The 23,541-nt window shown below is 42.4% G+C and overlaps 1 protein-coding gene across 1 annotated transcript in view; it reads left to right on the forward strand.

The window, feature by feature from the left end:
* Positions 1 to 5,077: 5,077 nt before the first annotated feature.
* HKDC1 (hexokinase domain containing 1) overlaps positions 5,078 to 23,541 on the forward strand; it is a 37,413-nt gene continuing 18,949 nt past the window's right edge. Inside the window, exons 1-5 of the mRNA XM_073353509.1 lie at positions 5,078 to 6,548; positions 15,077 to 15,239; positions 21,636 to 21,784; positions 21,875 to 21,994; positions 22,931 to 23,026. Of these exons, the coding sequence (XP_073209610.1) occupies positions 6,486 to 6,548; positions 15,077 to 15,239; positions 21,636 to 21,784; positions 21,875 to 21,994; positions 22,931 to 23,026 (591 nt within the window). The 5' untranslated portion in view covers positions 5,078 to 6,485. The remainder of the gene's footprint in view (positions 6,549 to 15,076; positions 15,240 to 21,635; positions 21,785 to 21,874; positions 21,995 to 22,930; positions 23,027 to 23,541) is intronic.

Below are 23,541 nucleotides of genomic sequence, written 5' to 3' on the forward strand. Positions count from 1 at the left end.
TTAATTCTGCTTTTGTTGACTTGTTATGCACTTTCTCACAACCATGACATTCAGCATAAAAAATACTGTGTTTTCCTACATGAAAGTTTGACCCTAAAACATCCTTACAAAATGCACACTTAAACTGTTTTTACCATAATGGTCAGGTATATTTCCTTAGTAATGAATTAGCTAATCATTCCACACCTTCGTATTGTACATAGTTCAACAGATAAGTGCTATAAATGGTAATATACGACTTCACAGGAAATGAGATTAGAATCTCATGCCTTTCAACCTTTGCCTCCCCTGAAAATCTGAAGTAATCAGGTGGAAAGCATTTATCTATTAATGTCCTAGATCTGGGAAATTTACAGTATTTCTCTTACAGAGGAAAAGGTCATAGCCCTTTTAAGTTCTTTCTATCTGATGGCTTTTAGGGGAAAAAATTGATACATTTAAAAAAATTATTCTTTCCCTGGGGGAAAGCTAGACATGATCTTATTCAGGCAAAGCCAAAAATGTTATCCTGTTAAAATACTACATTGTGAATGGGTAGTTTTGTGGTGCTAGCTGTTAAATTCCCTGAATTGCTTTCTTAATGCTGTGTCTTCACTTTGAGTACAATCAAAAGTCTGTATAGTTGCCCTGACTTTTTTACATTCCCTTCAAGAAAGGCAATGTCTATGCTTGGAGCCAGGGCTGTGGTTCCTAACTCATGGAGATATGAGTGGAGATAGCTCCCATTGAGTTCATGCTCTAAAAATAATAGTGTAGCCATGGTAGCATGGGCTGCTGCGAGTTGCCCTCTCTGCAAACCTGCTGGGGCCCTGTGGGTACCTATTCAGGGGTGATAGTCCCTGCCGCCAATGCTTGTGCTACTGTGTACAGTATTTAAATACTGTAAATACAGCAACTGTTTTGGCACATTATCAGTGAGAGCTAATGTGAGTGTGTCTACATGAGCTAGGAATCCTACCCCCAAGTGTAGAAGTCGCCAAAGTGACTCTGTTCTTCTGTGTGTGATGTATTTTATTTCTTGTTTAATTTCAAGATCATCCTTCATAATTCTTAATTGTTGGGGGAGAAAGTAAAATACATAATTCCAGATCAACTAAAAATGGAGACCGTGCAATGTACAGTGCACTGCACTTTGACATCCATGATCTCGGTATATCCGATACGCCGTTAAGAGAAGTTTACCCAGCTAGCTTAAAATTGGAAAGTTGGCTGTTTAGTTTGACCTTTCTTCAGTTTGTTATCTGGCTAAGCTCTCCACCAACCCTGTTTTGACAGGTTGGTTTGTTTGTTTGTTTTAACATGGAGTTAATCACTACGTGATATTTCAAGCAATTTGTAAAGGGAGGGGAATGCTCTAGTCCTATTGCACATGTTCCTTGGCATTCTAGCCCTGATAACTAAATCAGTTTGATTTGGATAACTTTAAGGTGACACTCTTGTTGGTGTATTTGAAGAAAGGCCAGAGATCAAGTGTGCTTAGAAGCTGAAATGACTTTTGTCCAAAGAAGTGACCTTCAGCACTGGGGCATGTTGTAATGGCCGTGGGAAGGAAGCTACCCTGCTTCTGCTGTGTGCTTGTTTTGTGGAGAGGAGTTGTGGCCCTTTGGATGTTAGAGCTCTTCCCATCAATTTTTGCAAACTTGAAAGGAAGTTTTAACTTTCTTTTAACTGATTTCTGACTTTCTAAAATGGTATGCTGTTGTGGAGTTCTCTGACCACTTGCAAATCTATGCTTTAAGTTTTAGGCTACAGACTTCAGTCCAAATCTTAAACTTCAGTTCAGAACAATGTGTTGTATAATGTTAACGCTCCCCTCCCTGATCTCAGCCATCATGGGTATGGCACACAGAAAACCCACATTCCTTCTATACTCCCTGCTTCCATTATGTTTTGATAACCAGTTTATCCATTAATTGTTCACAAAGCTGCTTTTTAATGTATATTTTTAGCAAGGAAAGGCTTCATTTGGGTACTTAGAGGCGTAAACTGAAATCTTGTGTTTGAGCAACAGCCCCTCTAATGAGAAAAAAGCTAAGTAACTCTACAACATTCTTTTGGTATTTTGCTGAGATTAGCACTTCAGCTTAATTCATTGCTTGTTCCCATAGTGACTCCATAGTAACTGTTGTAAGAGCTCTGAAATTTATTCAGGCATTTCGAGGGCTGATTTTCATAAAAGAAAGTTTTCTTTTCTTCTGAGCTAATGGCACAGTTGCCACTAGATCTAATTAACGTTGCTGTCCAATTGGCCTCACAGGGTGTGATCAAAACTGATGTTGCAAAGCTACGCTAGGAACACATTTTTAACATGGGTCTACTTTGCACAAAACAAGAACACTTCCAAATGGCCTGTGTCTAGAGTCTTTGTGCATGGAGCTGTGCTGTGTGTTCCTACGTTGTTGTGAAAGTTCAACACGCTTTTCAACTGGCCCTTTTTTAAATGAAGAAAGCTTGATTCCCTGATAAAAATGTAAATTGCATTTTACACAGTACTTACCTTCAGTTGGAAGAGCCACTTTCAGCAACTTTGTTTCTGAAGACACTGTGCCTAAGCCAACTTGACCTTTCCATTCTTGCACTGTTTTCAAAGGAGATGGAGGTTGTGTAGAAGTTAGGGTAAGACAGATTCCCCCCCCCCCCTTGCTGGACAGGGGCTTCTTTTGTGTTTTCTTTGTTCAGTCTCTCTGAAGGTGTCTTAAGTACAGATTTTATCTTATTATTTTGCAGCCTCGTGCTGCTAATGGTTATGTCTAAAGAGAACCTTAGACAAAACTGAGCTTTGTGCAATTTGTCCTCACTAATGCATATATCCAATATGGTAGTGAAGGTGAAATACACCGTTATCTCCCACTCACTGAAATCTAAATGAGAGCTTTAGAGAATTTGACATGAGGTGAAGCCAAGTGATGACTTTTCACTTCCCTGATATCTGTTATCGCTAAACTCCAATGTGCAACTAAGATTGGAATCCTGAAGCTGAGAATGAAGCATTTGCTTTGGAGAGTGATGCACCAGATAAACTAATAAAACTCATTCTGTCAGAAAATAATGTGCTGGAGGGGTGAATGGGGCATAACGTCAAAATAGTTTGAACAAGTTAAATAAATTAAGCTCTTAGAAACAGCTTCCACTCCTGGTAAAACCAAGTCAGAAGAAACTTAATACTGCACCCAAACTCAAAAAAGTGTTCAGAAAGGTCACTTTTTTCTATCAAAGTTTGCCTGTCCTGTGGCTACTGGGTACATTTGTTTTGCCCAGATTTGAGCTCATTCATATGTGGTATTTTGTTGAGATGACACTCAGAAGGGGGAGGTGTTTAATGTTTTTTGGAAAGTTTTTTTTTAATTTTTTTTTTTTGGTACCACATCTGAAAAATAGCTGAGCTGTCAATCATTTTAGAAACTTCAAATGAGATTTATCTGAAAATTGTAGGGAGATTTGGGACACAGGAGCAGTTCGGGGAAAAGCATATTTGGGCAAATGAGAAATGGTAGTGATCCATTGGTCTTCAACAGAAGGTCCTGATCCTGCAATTAGATCAATTAGATCAACTAGACCCATGCAGAGTTGTGATTGTAGAGTTGGGGCTTCAGATTGTAAGTTCTTCAGGGCGGGCTGTCTCTCTCTCTGTTCATGGGCAGTGTCTTGCACCCTGATTGGGGAGACTGGCTGTGACTGCAGTAGAAATAATAAATAATAAGTAATAATTGTAATGGATACTGAATGACTGGGGGAGACCTAGGCTTTCATTTGTACAGAGCTTTCTTTAGTCTTAAATGTAAACTGTATGCTAGTGTGAGACTGCATGTCCTCACCCCAGGTACTCGACAGCTACACTCTTCCTCTCCAGTAGCCTGAGCTCCTACCTCAACTACCTATTCCTGGCATTTTACCACCTTCTCCCTATACTCTTCCAGAGTGAGACAGCACTGGAATCCACATTCTCCGTGCTACAGCCTACATCCGCATTGCCACCAGGGGAAACTGAGTTAATACCCACCCTTAGTGCTTGTTTAAACTTTCCCCATGCTTCCTTGGGGAAATGACATCCCACTGAAGGGAGAGTCTCATGGAAGGCATTTAAGTGCAGGGATGACACACTGGGATGAACTCACTCTGCACATTTGGGGTAAGAGGAAGTGGCTATCCTCTATCCTAGCACCAGGCTTCTCCTTCCACCAGAAGCCTTGTCCCAAGGGGGTCTGCTCAGAGGCAGCAGGCTGTAGATGCTCGAGTGATAAAATCTCCAGTGATTAAAATCTTCATCAGCTCCCTGCAGCAGGGAGCGTGTAGCCTTTAGCACTCTGAGTAAGAGAGCCTGACAGGCAGCAGACCCATCACCAGCATTCCCTGCCTGTGGGAGGCTGGTGTTAACAACTGTTTCCCTTGATGTAGGGGCAGGTGTTGGAATTTTTTCTCGGCATGCACACCTTTGTTAAAAGCTCCCCATACTGGTTATGAGGATCTTACCTGAATGGTCTTTGACTGTAAGGTAATTGCATGCTGGATTGGAGATGATCATCTGCCTTAGAACACTCCATAATTCCTCAGGATGCGGCTGCGAAGGGAGTATAACAAAGATCGAAAGTCATGCTGTGATCCTTTACGATCTGAAAGTGGGAGGGAGGGGTTGTACCTGACTTGCTGGATAAAACACTTCTATATTTAATGTATATTAACAACAGCAAACCATGACCCAGGTAATTGAAGCTGGTATATTCATTTGGGCCTCAGTTGTCATTTGCACTAATGTCACTACACCACTGTGGCCCGAGTAGCCAATTTGTTTTATTTTTAAGGGCTGTTAGTGTGTTGAAAAATCAATTGAATGGAAACAATAATTTTCCTTCTTTCCTCACCCTCCTACTTATCCAAAGCAAGGATGCACTGAAAACCTGTAATTGATTGAATTTGCTAGCAGAATGAAACTGACAAATACTACTTGATTAACAAACTTTGTGTGGTAATTAAAATCTTTGAGACCCTTTTCATGTGACATTTATATTTATTTATATTATATTTATAATGAGAAAGTGAAAATTTAAATCTGTATTAGGCACACAATGAGCTCTGGAACAAAGAGGAATGGAGCTTAAAAGGTGATGCTCTCCATTTAATTGGCCAGCCAGGAATGTGACTCACATGAGAAAAGTACATAATGAGTAAAGAGACCGGTTGTGTGTGTGTGTGTCTGTCTGTCTCTGTCTTTTTAGGTCAGACAGTACTTACTAAAAGATGAATCCGGGAGAAATGAACCATGATCTCAGGCTGGCAAGGTGTTTAAAATTTTTTTTTGAAGTGAAAGGTATAGTTTAGAAATATTCTTATTTACAGCATGCTCATCTTCTTGTTTGTGTTACAGTTGGCTTTTCCGTTTTCATCTTGTTTCTAGTATTTATTGGACAAAAAATATTAAAAGCTAGAGATACGGTTAAATTCAGCCCTGACGTCAATAGGTGCCTCAATGAGAGCTGCACACCTTAAATTATAATTGAATTTGTCTCTAAGACTGAGTCTAATATTAAAATTGTCCAGCTTCCAAATGGGCCAAATTTTTCCCTTGCACATGCAGTTCTGAGGACATAAGTCTTAAATTTTGTCATCACAAGCAGCCAGAGACGACACATAACTGTTGATTGGGGGGGGTGAGGGTACAATTTAAAGGTTCTGGTGGTATGCAGCAGGGTTCAGGTCAGGACATATAAGCCCTGGCAGAAATGGGGGGGCACATGACCTCACATTCCCTCACCTCTCACGCATCGCCTCTGCAGGCAGCACAGACAATGGGAGAATAATGTGTGCAAGTTGGGAATTGTGTAAGGAGTAAAACTAGGGGCAAGTATTGCTTGGCCAGGGTGAGTGTGAATGCTTACTGAGACAAGCCCCAGAGAATAATGTGCTGTGCGAATCAGAAACTGGGACACATCCGATTTAAGAAACACAGGTTTGTCTCAAAAACTGGAATGCTAGCCAGATGAAAGAAAGATCCTGAATTCCAACAACTCTGCATAACTTTCTAAGTGAACTAAGGTTCATTGAAGCAGCTTGTGTTTGTCACATTCTTGTGTAAGTCTGTCAAATGCTGCACAAGATGGTGCTGGGTTAAGCAAAGAACATTGCATAGTAACTAGATTGTTAAGTGGTAAAAATTCCTGAATGGGCCAATACACATCATTTCCCCCCCCCCCCCCTTCACCTTGGCGGCTAGCCAGATGCTTACTATTAGACAATAAAGTGTGTACCAGGGGAAGGGAGGGACTGGCCGGTGGGGGGGAGAGAGACACACTGAAGTTTAATCATTTAACCAACAAACTGAATGGATTTAGTCCTGGACTTGATTTCGCAGGAGCTCTAATATCTCACTCTGGGGAAATGGCTTTGTTGAAGTATTTTTAACATTTAGCTCATGAATAAGATCTGCCACTTTGGAATTAATTATTCACAGCTGCTCTATCATCACTGAGACACCAATAAGCTTCAAGAAAATGTTTGCTGTGCATTTATTAGCTTTTTATTTCACAAAACTAAAAGAAGATCAAATCAAAAAGGTAAGGTCCAAATTTCTTTGTTGGTAAGATTGATGTGGGTTACAGGAGAGCAGAGAATATTTTACTGTATGAACAAAAAATGAGTGTGGATGCTGTGCAGTATGCTCCTGGCAAAGAGGTGGAGATTAAAGGGTTGGTAAATCTTTGGACTTTAAAACAGTCCTATTTTCATGTAGTCTTCAGATCTGATAAACTTAGACTAGCGCTAGGAAACAAAACTCCCTGTATAGTGAATGTGTGAATAATCTTCAATAAGGGAAGACTGCAATGTTAGCTCTGAGGCTTCTTTTTAAAAATGTTCAAAAAGAAAGCGCTTTCCGGCATACTGCTGTAATGAAGCATAGTATGAGAAACTTGCACTCTTGTTGGATTGCATTATCACTTTGATTTAGACAATGAGGTTGAGGTTTTCAAAACTGGGCTCCGAGTCAAAGTTCACTGAAACCAATGAAAAGACACCCATTGTCCGCAATGGGCTTTGGATCGGGCCCAGGGGCATTTGGACACACAGCTCCTATTTGCTTTATTGGGAAAGTTTTTATGTCTAGATCTAGCTGGCTTTGAAAATCTCAGCCAAGATATTTGATGATCGATGTTTACAAATCTGAGTTTTAATTAACAAAGTCCTAGACAGACCAGACTTTAAGCTTTTGATGTGCAAATAAACTAGCTGATGGTGCCCTGCCTTGGGCACACAGCAGATAGCGAAGTCTAGTCTCTTGGCAAAGTGCTGGTATGTGGGCTCATGGCACTGCAGCATAAAACCCTTACACACTTTGCATGCTCCTTGAGTTAATCTGCATCTCTGTCAAATGTCTGACTTCCCACCTCCTGACCTAACACCACCTCACCCTCATGTTGTGGCCACCTGCCTCTGGCCAAGGGGGATCTCCACTGGACTCCCTTTGGGCCCTGTTGTTGCCACTCTCTCTAATCAGCTGGAAGGATGGCTGTTAAGATACATGAGCAAACCAGAAGCAAGAGTAGGCTGTTAAGTAAAGGAGCAAGAGGAAATGAGTCAAGATCCCCATAAGTGAGCCCCACCACTGGACTAGTCCAGCAATAGAACAAGGTTGTGTGTCGTCCCCCCCCATCCCCCCAAGAAAAACAGAATGCCTTATGCTGGAAGGGCTTGCTGGGTGCTCTCTCAATGTCCTTCCTTCCTTTCAGAAAGAGAGGATGAGTGGACAGCGCAATGGGTAACATGCTGCCCATATCTTAACAAGCAGCCCTAACGCTCCGATTTTCTCCTTGGTCAGTGATAATCCTCAGTTTGTGTTCCAACGTTTTTTCATGATCATAACTTTGGATGGGCTAGCACCAGCAGGAGAGTGAATTTGTGTGGGGGGGTGGAGGGTGAGAAAACCTGGATTTGTGCTGGAAATGGCCCACCTGTTGATCACTTTAGATAAGCTATTACCAGCAGGACAGTGGGGTGGGAGGAGGTATTGTTTCATGATTTCTGTGTGTATATAAAGTCTGCTGCAGTTTCCACGGTAAACATCTGATGAAGTGAGCTGTAGCTCACGAAAGCTCATGCTCAAATAAATTGGTTAGTCTCTAAGGTGCCACAAGTACTCCTTTTCTTTTTGCGAATACAGACTAACACGGCTGTTCCTCTGAAAACTTTCTATAGAGATTTTTCTGCTCTTACGAAGGTCCCTATCTTTAGAATCATAAAATATCAGGGTTGGAAAGGACCTCAGGAGGTCATCTAGTCCAACCCCCTGCTCAAAGCAGGACCAATCCCCAATTTTTGCCCCCAGATCCCAAATAGCCCCCTCAAGGATTGAACTCACAACCCTGGTTTATAAGGCCAATGCTCAAAGCTATCCCTCTCCCTCCTGATTTTTTTATAATCAAACCACTTAATGGTATGACCTTGCTTTGGTTGTAAAGCAGTTTAGAGATCACAGAAGGCTCTGCTTGGTCTTTCTGGAATGTTTTGTTTTGAAGGGCTCACTTATCTTAAGTGCAGAAGCTCCTAAAGGGTTTATACTTGCCCACAGTCTGCAGCTAAACGAGGTGATTGTCCAAACTGAGCCTGAGAAAATGCAACCAGAATACACATTAAGCCGAACGTGCACGTACACACACCTCTAAATCTGTTTTTTCTAAAGGCAGCAGATGATCAGGAGATAACCTCTGCAAAAAGAGAGATGTAATAACTTTTGGATCACTATTCAGATAGTTCTGTCAGAGACTTATCAGCCTCTCTGGAGAAAAGTGTGTGTGTGAGAGAGAGAGATATAGATGGAAGTGCCTTAAAGGGAAAAGGCCAGTTCTCTATCTTGAAACATATTTCAATATAATGTTTTCAGCAATCTCTAGTTTAGATGATAAATTTCTAAATTTATTCCCAAGGTCCTCGCTGCACCTGATAGATTTGCCTGTTTCTTATCTGGGTTTTCATCTGTGTGCTTTGGATAATTTTGGCTCATTCGTTTTAAATGGGACCATGAATGAGTAATTTAGTTGGTCCATGCAAATATAGATATCTGGTGATAGCACAGGCCAATCTATCCCCACTCCCATTTAAATAAAACTGCCTTTTAGTGGCTCATCATTACTTTACCAACATGAAGCAAGCTGTACAAGCACTCCCCAATCTCCACTGTTGAACCCCTTTCATGGCCAATGGCCAGGAAACACCTCAGACAGCTAAAGTAGGACTGCAGTTTAAAACAGACAACTCCAAAGATGGAAAAGAAATTAGCCTTTGGTTCCCTGCTCCTCTGAGAAATGGAACACACTTGTTATACCAATAAAATAAAAACCAGCAGGATCTTATTAAAGGGAATAAGGCAAAATGCCACATTTATTGTGAATACAGAAAGAATCATAGTAAGCAGTTAGTTATAGCTATAACATTCCATTCAATCTCATATTTATTCTCACATTCATTCATACAAACACACACACACACACACATACGCACCCACACGCACAGGTTCTGCAAGGTTGTTATCATAGTTACCAGCCTTAGAGTTGCTCATGCCAAGCCACTGGCCAGGTGGCCTGGACATGAGGAGGGAGCAGGGCCTTGTCAGATGCTCATCTGATGCTCCTGGAAGTTGGTTTTCAGAATCAGACCCCAAAGTTCTCACTTTTTAGAGTCTATTTTTATAGGAATTTCTTCCTATGCCAGTCTATGGGAATTGCTTCATCATGCTGTTGCTGAATCAATCAGCAGATAGCACATTCCTGACGGCTCTGTGCTGCCAGATGTTATCTTGTTCTTCGGTACTCCCATCCTTGAGGCTGTTGGGTGGATTCCAGTCTGCCCTCCGGGGGTTCTCTGGTTGTTTCCACTTGATGCCTTCTTTGGCCGATCGACATCGGATTCTTAGGCTGGCACCTCCCTGATGATTCATTTATTATCCACACCAAGCATCCATCCACATACATCCTCTATCTCTATCTCTATCTCTATTTTAATCACAATTGTTAACAAAGCGAGATGAATACAACAAAAGGGCGGGGAGTCTGTGTGCTGTTTCTGTTGTTACAAAGTATCGCTTTGTGTCTCTCTCTGTGTGAGGAGTAGTTGTTACAAAGAATTGCTTTGAGAACAGACTCTGTCTTAGGATATACTAACACAATTAGCAGCTTGCAAGTGTCACACAGAGGGAGAGAAACAGTACCAAAAACCAAGAGACCTCTTAATTAGTAATACCCTGGAATTTAAACTATGGGGAATCAAACTCATTTGTGATTTTAATACAGAACTTCTTTAATATGAGCAAGCATAACACACTCAGCTCCCATTGGCTCAGTACTCACCATTCCAGGCATCATTCAGCACCTCACAGCACTAGGTCCTATTTAAATCGTATGGTTATGGTGTCATAGGCAAGGCTGAGATGGCCTTTGGATACAACCCACCTGTGCTGTAATCAGTGGCTCTGCTCTGTGGTACAAAAATATGTAACTTAGCAAGGTAAGTTGGAAATGAATTTTAGAAGCTGAAGAGGGGTGGGGGAAGGCTTAGCACACTTGTTGGTTGACTGTTCAGAAAAGCCTGGATTTCACTGGTCAAGGAGAGTAAACCTTTACTCTGAAAGTGGTTCCTTCCACTGGGAGCCAAGGAATGGTGAAAGTGTCGGAGTGGGAGGGAGCTTGATCCTCTACAGCCTTGCCAAGCCCTTTCTGTGTATAAACAGTCAGACTTCTGCTTGTAATGCTGTGCTATTACTCTGACACCTCTGCACAAGCACAGAAATGTGGTCCCAGCACCAAATTAGTTTACAAACCATCAACCCTGGTAGAATTGGAAGAGACTCTGCAAAAGCAGGGAATCTATATAAACAAATGACAGACTCTTCCTTTGCTGTGTTCATTAAACCAGTGAGAGCACCTGGGTAGATCCTCAAGTTTTGGTTTGTGTAACTTATTTTAGTTTCACTTAAGCTGATTCCTAATCAATGTAAATTGGAATGCAGAGGGATGCACGGCCTCACCTGCAGGCATGGCGGACATGGGAGTGGGGACTGCAATGAGCAACTGAGGGGGATGAGTGGTATGTGGAGCGAAGGAGGGGAACTGGGATAGGAAGCTGAGTGGTGTGGGAACACTAACCAGGGCTAGATGGGCCAGATGTTGGGTGGGGCAGAGGGATGAGGGCAAATGGAGCAGGAGAGGGGCATAAGCATCTGTAACCACTAGAACACAGTCCCTTCTGAATCTGGAATAGTATCAAGGGTTTGTGAGTCAGCATTCTTCTGCAGTCAGCAAATATCTATGAACTCCACTGGCGAAACGTGTGGCTCATTTTCTAGTGACTGGCCCACACAGAGGATGCCAACCTACTACTGCTTTCAGTTACTCTGTTAGGACAGGTGGTGGAGATCTGTGCAGTGGTTCTAATGATTCTAACCCTACTAAAGATCCATGTGGGTGTCAATATAATGCATAGCATAGGCACCAACTTTTCCCAGCGCCAGTGGGTGCTCAACCCCCCCACGCTGACTCTGCCGCTGCCCCACTCCCATTCCAATCCCTTCCCCAAAGTCCCTGCCCCAACTCCGCCCCTTCCCTACTTCTATTGGACTCCTTCCCCAAATCCCCGCCCCGGACCCGCCTCTTCTCTGAGTGCACCGTGTTCCCTCCTTCCCAGCACTTACTGCCACGAAACAGCTGTTTTGCGGCAGCAAACCCTGGGAGCTAGGGGGAGCCATGGCGTGCTCAGGGGAGGAGGTGGAGGCGGAGCAGAGGCGGAGGTGAGCTGGGGCAGGGGGCGGGGAGCTGTCAGTGGGTGCAGAGCACCCACCAATTTTTCCCCATGGGTGCTCCAGCCCTGGAGCACCCACGGAGTCGGCACCTATGATGCACAGAGGTTTTAATTGTGTTCACACACTATTTTTTCCACAGTATCCTGTTCTCATTCAGTGAACAGGATGGATGGGGCTCTGGGAGTGAATTAGCGATGTGTAGTGAATGAGGCTGTTGTTTGTAGGACCCCTGCCTCATTTGTTGCAGAAACTGCAAAAGGTATCTAGTGAAGGAGACAGAACAGTGGACGGGGAGAGAGGCAAGTGTCATGGTTAAGGCTGTTGAATGCCACCCCAGAAAATAGACTTCTATCCCTGCCTGTGCCACAGAGTTCCTGTGTTATGCTGGGCAAGTTATTTAAACCAAATACACAGATGGCCAATAACTGTGTATGCATCTCATTTTCTGGGTGCCTGAACTGAGACAATCAGGTCTGGTTTACTGAACTGCTGAGTATTCACAGCTGCAACTGAAGTCAATGGAGCTGTGCTTTGAACATAGATAGTGCTATAAAATTCTAAAAGTCAGGCCATAGGTATCTTATATTGGGGCACTCAAAATTAGTGTACTCTTGACCTTAATATCACCGTGCCTGAGTTTCCCATCTGTAAAATAGGGAATGGTAATGCTTTAACTCACAAGAATAGAGTGAAAATAGATTCATTAGTGTTTGCGAGACAAGGTGGGTGAGGTAATATCTTTTATTGGACCAACTTCTGTTGGTGAGAGAGACCAGCTTTCAAGCCACACAGAGCTGCTGTTTTTGTCTGGGAAAGGTACTCTGAAGGTCAGAGCTAAATGCAAGGTGGAACAGGTTGTTTAGCAGAAGTATTTAGCCACGTTCTACCTTTCAAGGTAGAGTAGTCTCTGAACACCTCTGCAGTCATGGGCAAGAAGAGGGGGTTAGTGGATTATGGATAGTTGTAATAACCCATAAATCCAATGTCTCTGCTCAGTCCATTTTTAGTGTCTAGCAGAGTTATGAATTTAAGCTCCCACCCTCCTCTTTTGAAAGTGAAGTGTTTTCCCAAAGCGATCACTGTGTCTGAACTATCAGTCCTTGTTCTCAAAGGAAACCTGCATGACACTAGTGTTTCAAGTGTAGACAAGCTATAAGTGAGTAGTGTCCATTCTTTGCACTGAATGAAGCAGGGGACCATGGGGGGTGAAAAAAGTATGTGGTCAGGGAATTAAAGATGGTATCATAATGCATGTGTAGAAGAGAGTTGAATTAAAGTGGCACAGAAAATCTTAATTTTAGCATTTCCTAACTTCTGAGTGCTTGGCTTTGCAGCCTGAATGTTGTGTTTAATGTGGTTCTTTCTATGTAATACATAAAGTGTACAAGGAAAGTCAATAGAGGGTTGGGTTGAGATGACGTTTATAGATGCAGCCTTTCAAGTTATCAAAGGATAATCTTCCTTCTCTGAAAACTCAGATATGTATAATGGTACAAATGTAAAATTACCCTTCCTTGTAACATTCATAACTGCAAGTGTGTGTGTACAAACATCAGCTGGATTACCTACGTTTGGCATTCTTTAACTGGAAACATTGCTCTTTACAATGTAGAAATATTTTAATGTGGTCAAAACAAATATGATGACTAAACAACACAAAGGCCATCAGTATAGCACACATAAGAAATAATATGTATTATAGTTCAGCAGGCCAGAGATAAATTTAAAATACACACAGTAAAATGTTTCTCTTAATTTTTAAAGTCCTATGTTAATTAAAATTTAAGGCTGATTTTTTTCTGTTTTTTAAAGCCACAAACTTTCCCCTTACATACTTGGTAAGGATTTGATCACACCACTCATGCAGCAAATATAGGCAAAAGATATAGGTGTGCTTGGCTGGATGTGAGCAGCTACAGGAGACCAGGTAAGGATTTAAAAAGGGTGGTGAAAGGGAGAGATGGGGAGTTTGCCAAGTTGGGTACAGAGGACTAGCTAATAGCACCAGTAACACCTAATTCTTCTGAAAAATTCACAAATCTATTCAAGTGTAAGTAATTTTTGACTACTGCCTGAGACTCTTGAATTGGTGAATCAATTGGTCCTGGGTGGGGAGACCTAAGTTCTCACAAAGTCCTGGTCTACGCTTAAAATGTAGGTCAGCATAACTATGGTGCTCAGTGAAAAATCCATATACGTGAGCTATGCCACCCTAACTTCTGGTGTAGGGGCAACTAGGTGAATGGGAAGAATGCTTCCATCAATCTAGCTGTTGTTGTTCAGGGAGATAGTATTCCTACAGCAACAGAAAAAAGTCTTCTGTTACTACAGACGGCGTCTACGATACAGGGTTATGCCAACATTGCTACAATGCTGTAACTATGCCACTATAGTCCCTGTAATGTAGACATGGCTAAAGTCTTTATTCCTATTCAGTTGTTCGTTGCCCAAACACATGTATATAAGAGAAAAAAAATTGCACAAAACAGCTGATATCTGGTTAGAGCAGTGTAACTCCAAGACTTGGGATCTTCCATTGAACAGGCCAGACTGTTTCTGATGGACAAATAGTAAAATACTGTCACAAACAATATTAGTTAACACTGGGTTAAACATCTTTACAAATAGATTTTATAGGTTGAAGCATTTCTTATATAGGGCATCCTCCTGCTTACACTGAATTCCATGGAAATGTAGCTATTGGTTTCAATGGGACAGGACCAGGCTAACCCTATATCATATGACTGTAGCTGATGTCATAGAAAATCTCAGAATCAGAGGATCAGTGTAAATAACCATTTTACATGTATGTAGGGTGCTTAACTTCAAAGCGCTTTATAAACATTTAACTATTTCTCCCACCTCTGAAAGTGAGGTACATACAATCATCTCCATTTTACAGACATACACTGAGGCAGAGTAGTGAAGTGAGTTGCCCAAGGTTATTCAGAAGTCAGCTGCAGACTTGGGATTAGAATGTAGGAGTTCCTGGTCCTAAGCTCTGTGCTCAGGACACTGCACCAAACTCCTGTGATTAGTGGTTGTATATAGGAAGCATTTTCTGTGTAACTGAACGCTAATGATAGTGGGAGCGTGAGAGAAATCCTGCTCTAGTGACTTCGAGTAGAGAGAAATCATCCCTTATGTACTTACATTGTAAACTCTTTGGGGCAGGGATTATCTTTTGTGTGTGTGTGTGTGTGTGAGATACGTAGCACAATAGGGTCCTGATCCTTGGCCAGGGTCCCTAGGTGTTACCTCATCATTATAAATAATATTCTCAATGTCCTGATTCAGGTTGACAGGTTCCTTTACCACATGCGTCTTTCTGATGATGTATTACTTGACGTGATGACGCGCTTCCAAGCAGAGATGGTGAAGGGCCTGGAAAGAGACACACACCCAACAGCTGCCGTAAAAATGCTGCCAACATTTGTACGGTCGATTCCTGATGGGTCAGGTGAGTGATCCTGGTGCATTATTACTTTTTCTTTGGTTTAAAGAATTGATGGATTACAATGAAATATGTCCAGGCATCTTGGATTTGGAATTTGGAGCTCTGGAACAGTCTCAAGCTATGTGGATAGGTGGGTGCCATCCCAGAGTGTCCCCTTGTGCCCTAGGGTGGCCCTGCAGGTACCATGCCCTCCGTTCCCTCTTGGTTCTTTGCAATGGTTAATAACTCTTGACTCTAAGACCAGAATCTTTACAATAAGATTCCCTTCTGTGGGATCTTTATTTATTCAGTCTTTTATCTGCTACAGCTCCTTTTATCTCCCACAGTCCTAGCCCTTAGTCTCACTAGTTTAGGAGTCCCATATCCCTCGTCCCAGGGGCATTTGTGATAGTCCAAGAGAGATTCCACTCCTTGACACTGGAGCCAGTGGCTTTCAGTCCTTCAGGCTCTCTTTAGTCTTTCCTGGGCTCCTTTGGGGGTGCTCCTGCTCTCCAGTGAGCAGCAGTTCTCAGAGCTTGCTTCTTCCTCTGGTGTCTTCTCTCTCCCACCTGCCAGGCCTCTCCCCTTTTTATCCCAGAGGCCTAATTGGGTCCCGTGACCCATTTTCTCTACCTTGGAAGGTGATTTAACTGTCCCGGTTGGGGCTGAGGCCTCTCTCCCCGTGAAGGGTCAACTAGGCTATGACAAGCTGCTCCTTGCTCCAAGCACAACACAACTCAGCTGAGCTGTGCAGGTACATTCTCACATTCCCTTGGTTTCAAGGGGATGTTCATGCTCAGCTGCAGCACAGCAGGGACTGTAGAAGACCGGGGATTAATATTAAACGTGCTAAATGGCCTTCTAGAGTAGTTGTCGTTCATGGAGAAGATAATTGTGGGTCATTAACAAAAATGTCTAAACACACCTAATATTTTTCAGGTACAATGTGCTGTCAGATGACATGAATATGTATAATGCCTTTGTGTGGGTGTGTTTTGCTTTCACCAGGACAACACTCAGCTAGCTATTAAAAACCTTCATCTTACTGAATACAAAAATACTAATCTAGTCTTAGCCACTGGTGCGAAGCTAAACTCAAACCAACACCGGACCGGTGATTAAATAGGATGAGGGGACCCTCTACAGGTCAGTAACATCCATGCAATTTGAAAACAATATGAAGTTTTCATTTTGAGGATGTGTATAACTTTAGGCAACGATGCTTTTCCTCTGGATATAGAAGAGGAAAAATATTTAAATTCATGGATGCCAGAATGGTGCAGTATAATCAGATCCTGCAAGTGGCTGCATGCAGAACTCAACAGAGCTTGGAGTGGACACGGGGGATGGAGTGAACCCCATTGCAGGGCTGGAGCCTTCATCTTAAACCCCAGCTATTGTATTGAAGTTCTAATAACTCCCTGTCCCCCCATGGATCCATGATTTCCTGACATGGCTACTTAGCCCTTCCGCAGTTTGGTTCCCGACAGTGACTTCTGTACCTCTGTTTATTTCTAAAAATACATGTTTCCACATTGTGAAAATTACAGAACACAGAAAGAGCTTTCCCCAACACAGTCTATATAATCTGTCAGGAAAGTGCCCGTTATATTTGATGGAATTAATCCTCATTTCCAGCAATAGTAATAAATCAACCACGCACTAGCAAACAAATTGACTGAAGAGGTAATCTGTGTTTCAGTCCCTAATGAGACATGCAGAATGATGATTGAACTGACCAGACAAAGGAGACTGAACCCACCAAAGCAGCTCTGTTAGTTTGCAGAAGCCAGCCATAGCAGATTCCCTTTAGCAGATATTGGCTTTGTGATGCTCACGTGGCAGGAGAGGGCTAGCTGCTGCCTGGTGGAGCAGGAGAACCTCCTTCTGGAAGGCAGGCATAGGTTTGGGTTCACTCAACTTCATGGTGATCCACCAAACCCTTAGCTTCTGAATACCCTCCCTCACCCCCTGCCACACACAATAGTTAAAGGGCTGCATCTTCAAATCAGAGTTTATTATGGAAAATTTCAAACTCTACCTACATTTCTGAGAGCTGATTTTCAGTTTCCTGCACAGTTTCAGCTGCCTGCTTCCTATTAATGCTAATAGGATTTGGGTGGCTAAAGCCCGACCCAATCAGTTAAATGTCTCCCTCTCAAACATCCTGATGAGACTCCTGCTGGTTTGTGTCATGGTTGGCTGCTATTTGTTTTAGCCAGCATGCATAGTAAAGCTCTTTATTTTCCAGTAAGTACTGTAATGGGCTTAATGAAAGGTGAAGTCTCTCCCCTGAACAAGTGTGCTTCTCAACCTGCCAAGGCCCAAATGCAGCCCTCCAGGTGTGACATAGCCCCTTGTGGCCAGGGGTGCCTCTGTGGTGTCTGCTAATAATGTCTCCCTCAAAGGGCTCCTGACACGGACTCCACACACTTTTTCTGAGGTCTAAATACCCCGCTGTGGGGTCTGGGTTTATTCACAGAAAATAACTCAAAATCCCAAATTCAAATCCCACAAACAGACATTTCTCTTCCTACTCCCAGGCCTCCCTGGCTGGAAAGATTTCACGCTCTTCCTTGCCTGCTCAGGGTCTCTCCTGCATTAGCAGGTGACTTCTAGACCTTCCTGGTTGGAGTCTTAGGGTATGTCTAACCTGCGCCTGGCCCAGGTCAGCTGACTTGGGCTCGTGGGGGTGTATAATTGTGGTGTAGATGTTCAGGCTCGAGCTAGAGCTCTGGGACCCTGTGCTGGGGAGGGGTCCCAGAGCTGTGGTGCCAGTCTGTGCCTGAGTGGCTGCCCCGAGAGCCTGAGGCAGCTGACCTGGGCCAGCCACAGGTGTTTAATTGCTGTGTAGACATACTCTTAGTCCAGAATGCCAGGACTCTGCTGGAACCTGCTCGCTCCTAGCAGAGTCTGTTGTCTCTGAGCATCCCCCCCCCCCCCCATACAGCTTCCAGCTGCTCTTTATAATGGAATCACCTGAGCCCTCTCATGTGGGGCTCATCCTTAATCAGGATTGGCTTAGCCCCAGGCTCTACAACCTGAGAGCAAGCCACCCAGTTACAGACCCAAAATGGGGGACACAAATTATTCATGCAAGAAATTTAAAATGATGTGGGGCTGTATTCTTTTCATGTGAGAAACCCTGCTTCCCGTCGCCTCAGTTCCACGGCTCTTTGTTTCTGGTGATAGATAATTTTCAACCATAAAAGTGAACAGAGCAAATTTGAGGGAACATAGATAACTGTGGGATTAAGATCAGTGCTGCCCCTTGAAATGAGGGACATTTGAGGGGTCTTGTACACTAGTGTATGTACATAACCCTTCGAAGTCACCCTGCTGGAAATTAGAGCTCGCTATGTATCCCAACCACCAAAACAGAAAAGTAAATCATGGAGTAAGTCCTGTTATCCCTTGGCTTTTCACAGCTAAAATGACGCTCAGCCCTTCCTGAAATTCCAAAGTGGCTTCAGGGGATATCTGATTTCAACAATTATCTCATTACTGTTTCAAAACTTCACTTGTCTCAAGGCCAACCCTAAGCAGTTTCTCCTGGCAGACAACAGTCTCTCTCTCTCTCTGGTGTCAAGGACTTGTTGATATGTCACCTTTTGACGTACCTTACCATCAAATTATGTCTTGTGTAATGCCGTTTTTGCACTCTCCCCGAATTCTCCATTGATTGCTGGAAAAGAGCAGCTTTCTCTGCAGACAAAACTTCTGGAAGATTCTGAGTACTTGGAATTTGTTTAAATTTTCAAGTGTGCTGTTATAATTAACCTTCAGAATAGCTGCACCTTGAGGTTCACTCTTTGAAATAGCTCTCATTTAACAGCACGCCATTCATTTTTGTCATTCAGCTCTTAATTTTCTGACTAGTGTCATAGTGTACTGACTAATCCAGTTTATCTCCTTTCCTTCATGCTATCAGCCCATAGAATTACAGAGGTATATTTCTGGCTTGCTTTTCAAGGTCAAAGCCATTAAAATCTCAGTCTGGCATGGAGTTTAGGTCACATACGGCTACACAAACTCCTGTGGGTAACAGAGTAGCAGCCGTGTTAGTCTGTATTCGCAAAAAGAAAAGAAGTACTTGTGGCACCTTAGTGCGATACAACCGCATTTGCTCCAACCCCTCAGACAGAGACAAACACCTACAAGATCTCTATCAAGCATTCTTATAACTACAATAACCACCTGCTGAAGTGAAGAAACAGATTGATAGAGTCAGAAGAGTTCCCAGAAGTCACCTACTACAGGACAGGCCTAACAAAGAAAATAACAGAACGCCACTAGCCGTCACCTTCAGCCCCCAACTAAAACCCCTCCAACGCATTATTAAGGATCTACAACCTATCCTGAAGGATGACCCAACACTCTCACAAATCTTGGGAGACAGGCCAGTCCTTGCCTACAGACAGCCCCCCAACCTGAAGCAAATACTCACCAACAACCACATACCACACAACAGAACCACTAACCCAGGAACCTATCCTTGCAACAAATCCCGTTGCCTACTGTGCCCACATATCTATTCAGGGGACACCATCACAGGGCCTAATAACATCAGCCACACTATCAGAGGCTCGTTCACCTGCACATCCACGAATGTGATATATGCCATCATGTGCCAGCAATGCCCCTCTGCCATTTACATTGGTCAAACTGGACAGTCTCTACATAAAAGAATAAATGGACACAAATCAGATGTCAAGAATTATAACATTCATAAACCAGTCGGAGAACACTTCAATCTCTCTGGTCACGCAATTACAGACATGAAGGTCTCTATCTTACAACAAAAAAACTTCAAATCCAGACTCCAGCGAGAAACTGCTGAATTGGAATTCATTTGCAAATTGGATACTATTAATTTAGGCTTAAATAGAGACTGGGAGTGGCTAAGTTATTATGCAAGGTAGCCTATTTCCCCTTGTTTTTTCCTGAACCCCCCCCCCCCCAGACGTTCTGGTTAAACTTGGATTTGTGCTGGAAATGGCCCACCTTGATTATCATGCACATTGTAGGGAGAGTGGTCACTTTGGATGGGCTATTACCAGCAGGAGAATGGGGTGGGAGGAGGTATTGTTTCATGGTCTCTGTGTATATAATGTCTTCTGCAGTTTCCACAGTATGCATCCGATGAAGTGAGCCGTAGCTCACGAAAGCTTATGCTCAAATAAATTGGTTAGTCTCTAAGGTGCCACAAGTACTCCTTTTCTTCCTGTGGGTAAGGGAGTGAGAGAAGGGGGGACAAATAGAGGTTTTTAATTTAAATTAAATGTCTATGCTGTGAATTTTAACCAGCTCTAGCTGTATGATGGTTTCATAAGGCCAAGTTTAACTTCCAAGCTCCTCCAAAACAACTTACTTTACAATAAATAAAGTACATTTTAAAGTAAAATAAATTTTTTTAATACTTTTAAAAATTCATTTTTTGTTGAAATTTCATATGTGAAGGTTCTGGGGAGAGAAGAATTCTTGGAGAATATTTGTCAGTGGGATAGAGCGCTGCAGGCAGTGCTGTTTGGGGAAGATGACACTTCCCCCTACAATGGGTATGTCTACGCTGCAGCTGGGAGCAAGCCTCCAGCCCTGGTAGATAGACTCATTCTGGTGGGACTTGAGCTAGTGCACTAAAAACAGCAGCTCGGGCTCTGAAGCCAAGGGGGTCGGGTAAGCTTGAAAGTCTGAGCTGCAGCCTTCACTGCAACGTCCGGACTGTTATTTTTAGTGCTCTAGCTTGAGCCCCCTAGCAGGAGTCTGTCTGCTTGGACTGAGAGGTTTGCTCTCAGCTGCAGAGTAGACATACCCAATATGGCCTATGTAGTTTCAGCCTGTTAGGGGAGGGACTGCACTGGCCCTCCACCTATCTGATCATGTCTTTCTGCTGCTATTCAGAACAATGGAGCTAAGGAAGGGAAAGAAGAATGAACAAAAGCAAGGGCGACAGTAAATATATAATACAGTTAAATGCTGAATGTCAAACTATTACACAAGCAATTTCTCCTCCATCCCCTTTGTGGAATATATCCGCTTGTATCAAATTCAAGGTGAGAACATCATCCCACCCTATACTTGACACTAGGTCCCTAGTTCAGGAAGGCACTTAACCATGTGTCCAAGTTGAAGCACGTGTGTCATTCTGCTGATTTTTTTCAATAGGATGGCATTTCCAATATGGCCTACAACTATTCACAACACACTCTGCAAGGGTCCTTATTTTCATTGCAGAATCTAGTGAAGAGCTAAAGAATTCACCACTCTGATTCTTTTAGCTACTGGCAACAATTCTGCTCCAAATGATTAATAATGTACATTCATTATCCCAAGCATTTACCTTAAATATGCCTTCAGATCACACTTCACATTGCTGTATACTGCTGCAATAGTAAGTAACCTTTATTGTTTTTATTGCAGAAAAGGGGGAATTTCTTGCTCTAGATCTTGGTGGCTCCAAGTTTCGAGTCTTAAAGGTGAAAGTGTCTGAAGATGGGAAGCAGAATGTTCAAATGGAGAGTCAGTTCTACCCAACCCCAAAGGAGATCACACATGGGAATGGAACAGAAGTATGTGGTGCATTTTTCTCTGTGGAGTTGCTTTCTGTGTTGAATATAATTGATGCTATTGATCTGTCCTGTTCTTTCTGTTCTATACAGCTATTCGATTATGTCGCTGACTGTCTGGCAGATTTCATGGAGACCAAAAACATAAAACATAAGAAATTCCCTCTTGGGTTTACATTTTCTTTTCCTTGCATACAGACTAAATTAGAAGAGGTAAGATTAAAAAAAAAACATTATTGTAATAGTAGTAGATCTCAGAGAGAATTTTTGAAAGGATTGTTAACATATAGTAGTGTAGGAAAAAGTAACCTTTGTGTGGCTTTCTGAGGAAGAAAAATATTCATAGTTCAACCAAGTTTCGTATCACCCTTCACACTCTGCATCGTGTTATAAACCTACAGGAGGAAGAGGTGGGAATCACAATTATGTGCTGAAGTAGATCTCAAGGATTAATTTTTATATTTCAATGCAACTGGAGCAGTTAACTAAAACTCTTCTTTTGTGTGTCAATTTAAATAACAATCTACTCAGCTGATAGAAAATACTACATGGATTTCAAAAGGCATTGTATTTCTGTGCTATAAAGCAGGCTTATATTTTAATCCCTCTTGTTTGGTATGTTTATAGGAGATTTGAAATACCAGGGGCACACGGTTGAAATAATCAGATAGCATATGGGGGGTGGGAGCAGAAGCTGCAATAACTGCCTTTATTTGATTGCCTGTTTTTTGCCACCTCTCTTACAATAATAAGTTAGTGTATTAGGCCCTGACACTGCAAAGGCTATGCACATATTTCACTTTAAGTATGTGAGTAGGCCATTGAGGTATATAGGATTACCCACGCTTAAAGTGAAGCACGTGCATAATTGTTAACAGGATCGGAGTCTTATTTTGACCACTTCTGTAGTATTTTTGGTGATGGCTACAGTTGACAAGGCTGCTTGTATGAAAAGACCTTTACTCCGCGTCCCAGTGGATTGCCAATGGGTGATTCCGCTACTTCTGCTGAAATTCTTACATATGCAGTAGTGGCAGTGAAATTCTCCAAAAGTCAATGATAGAATATACTCTATTTTCTACTGCCTCTGTATTTATTCATGCTAAACTTTATTTTTGAAGTTGTAACATAGATTGAATATTTTTAAAGGGTGTGCTGCTTTCCTGGACAAAGTACTTTAAGGTACGAGGAGTGCAGGAGACAGATGTGGTCAGCTCTCTGCGCCATGCCCTCAGGAAGCATAAGGCAAGTTTTATAGTGAAGAAGTCTTAATAATAAATAGAATAAGATAATTTCCTCATATAGAAATAAATAGCCTATATTTGATAATGAAGGCTAGCTTACATATTTTTACAGTCTTAAAGGATAGTTTATTTGTGCTTGACTTTGCTGTATTTGTAATAAAAAGTACTAACTATGGGATGATTGATTACATTTTAAAATTAGTAATGAAACATAGTTAAAACCTAATTTTTAGCATTCTCCTATACGTATTCAGTGGCACTTTAAAAAGCTAGTTTCCTTTACACCTTCTCTATCCCTTGTAACATTTACAAAATATGAAAAAAATTGTGTGCTGACCTCCTTTTAGCATATACTATATTTCTCTGTTTCTAACCTGGCAAAAAACCCCAGCTCTGCTTTTCGTTTGTTCTGTCTGTGTATCAGTGTCACTGACATCAGCAAGGACCTGTGCAGCTCTGACATGAATGTTTGTTACTTAGGGCCGGAGTCTGGTGTACGTACTTAGGTTGAGTAGC

The sequence above is a fragment of the Lepidochelys kempii genome, chromosome 7 (assembly GCF_965140265.1).
Source record: "Lepidochelys kempii isolate rLepKem1 chromosome 7, rLepKem1.hap2, whole genome shotgun sequence".
NCBI classification, from domain to species: domain Eukaryota; kingdom Metazoa; phylum Chordata; order Testudines; family Cheloniidae; genus Lepidochelys; species Lepidochelys kempii.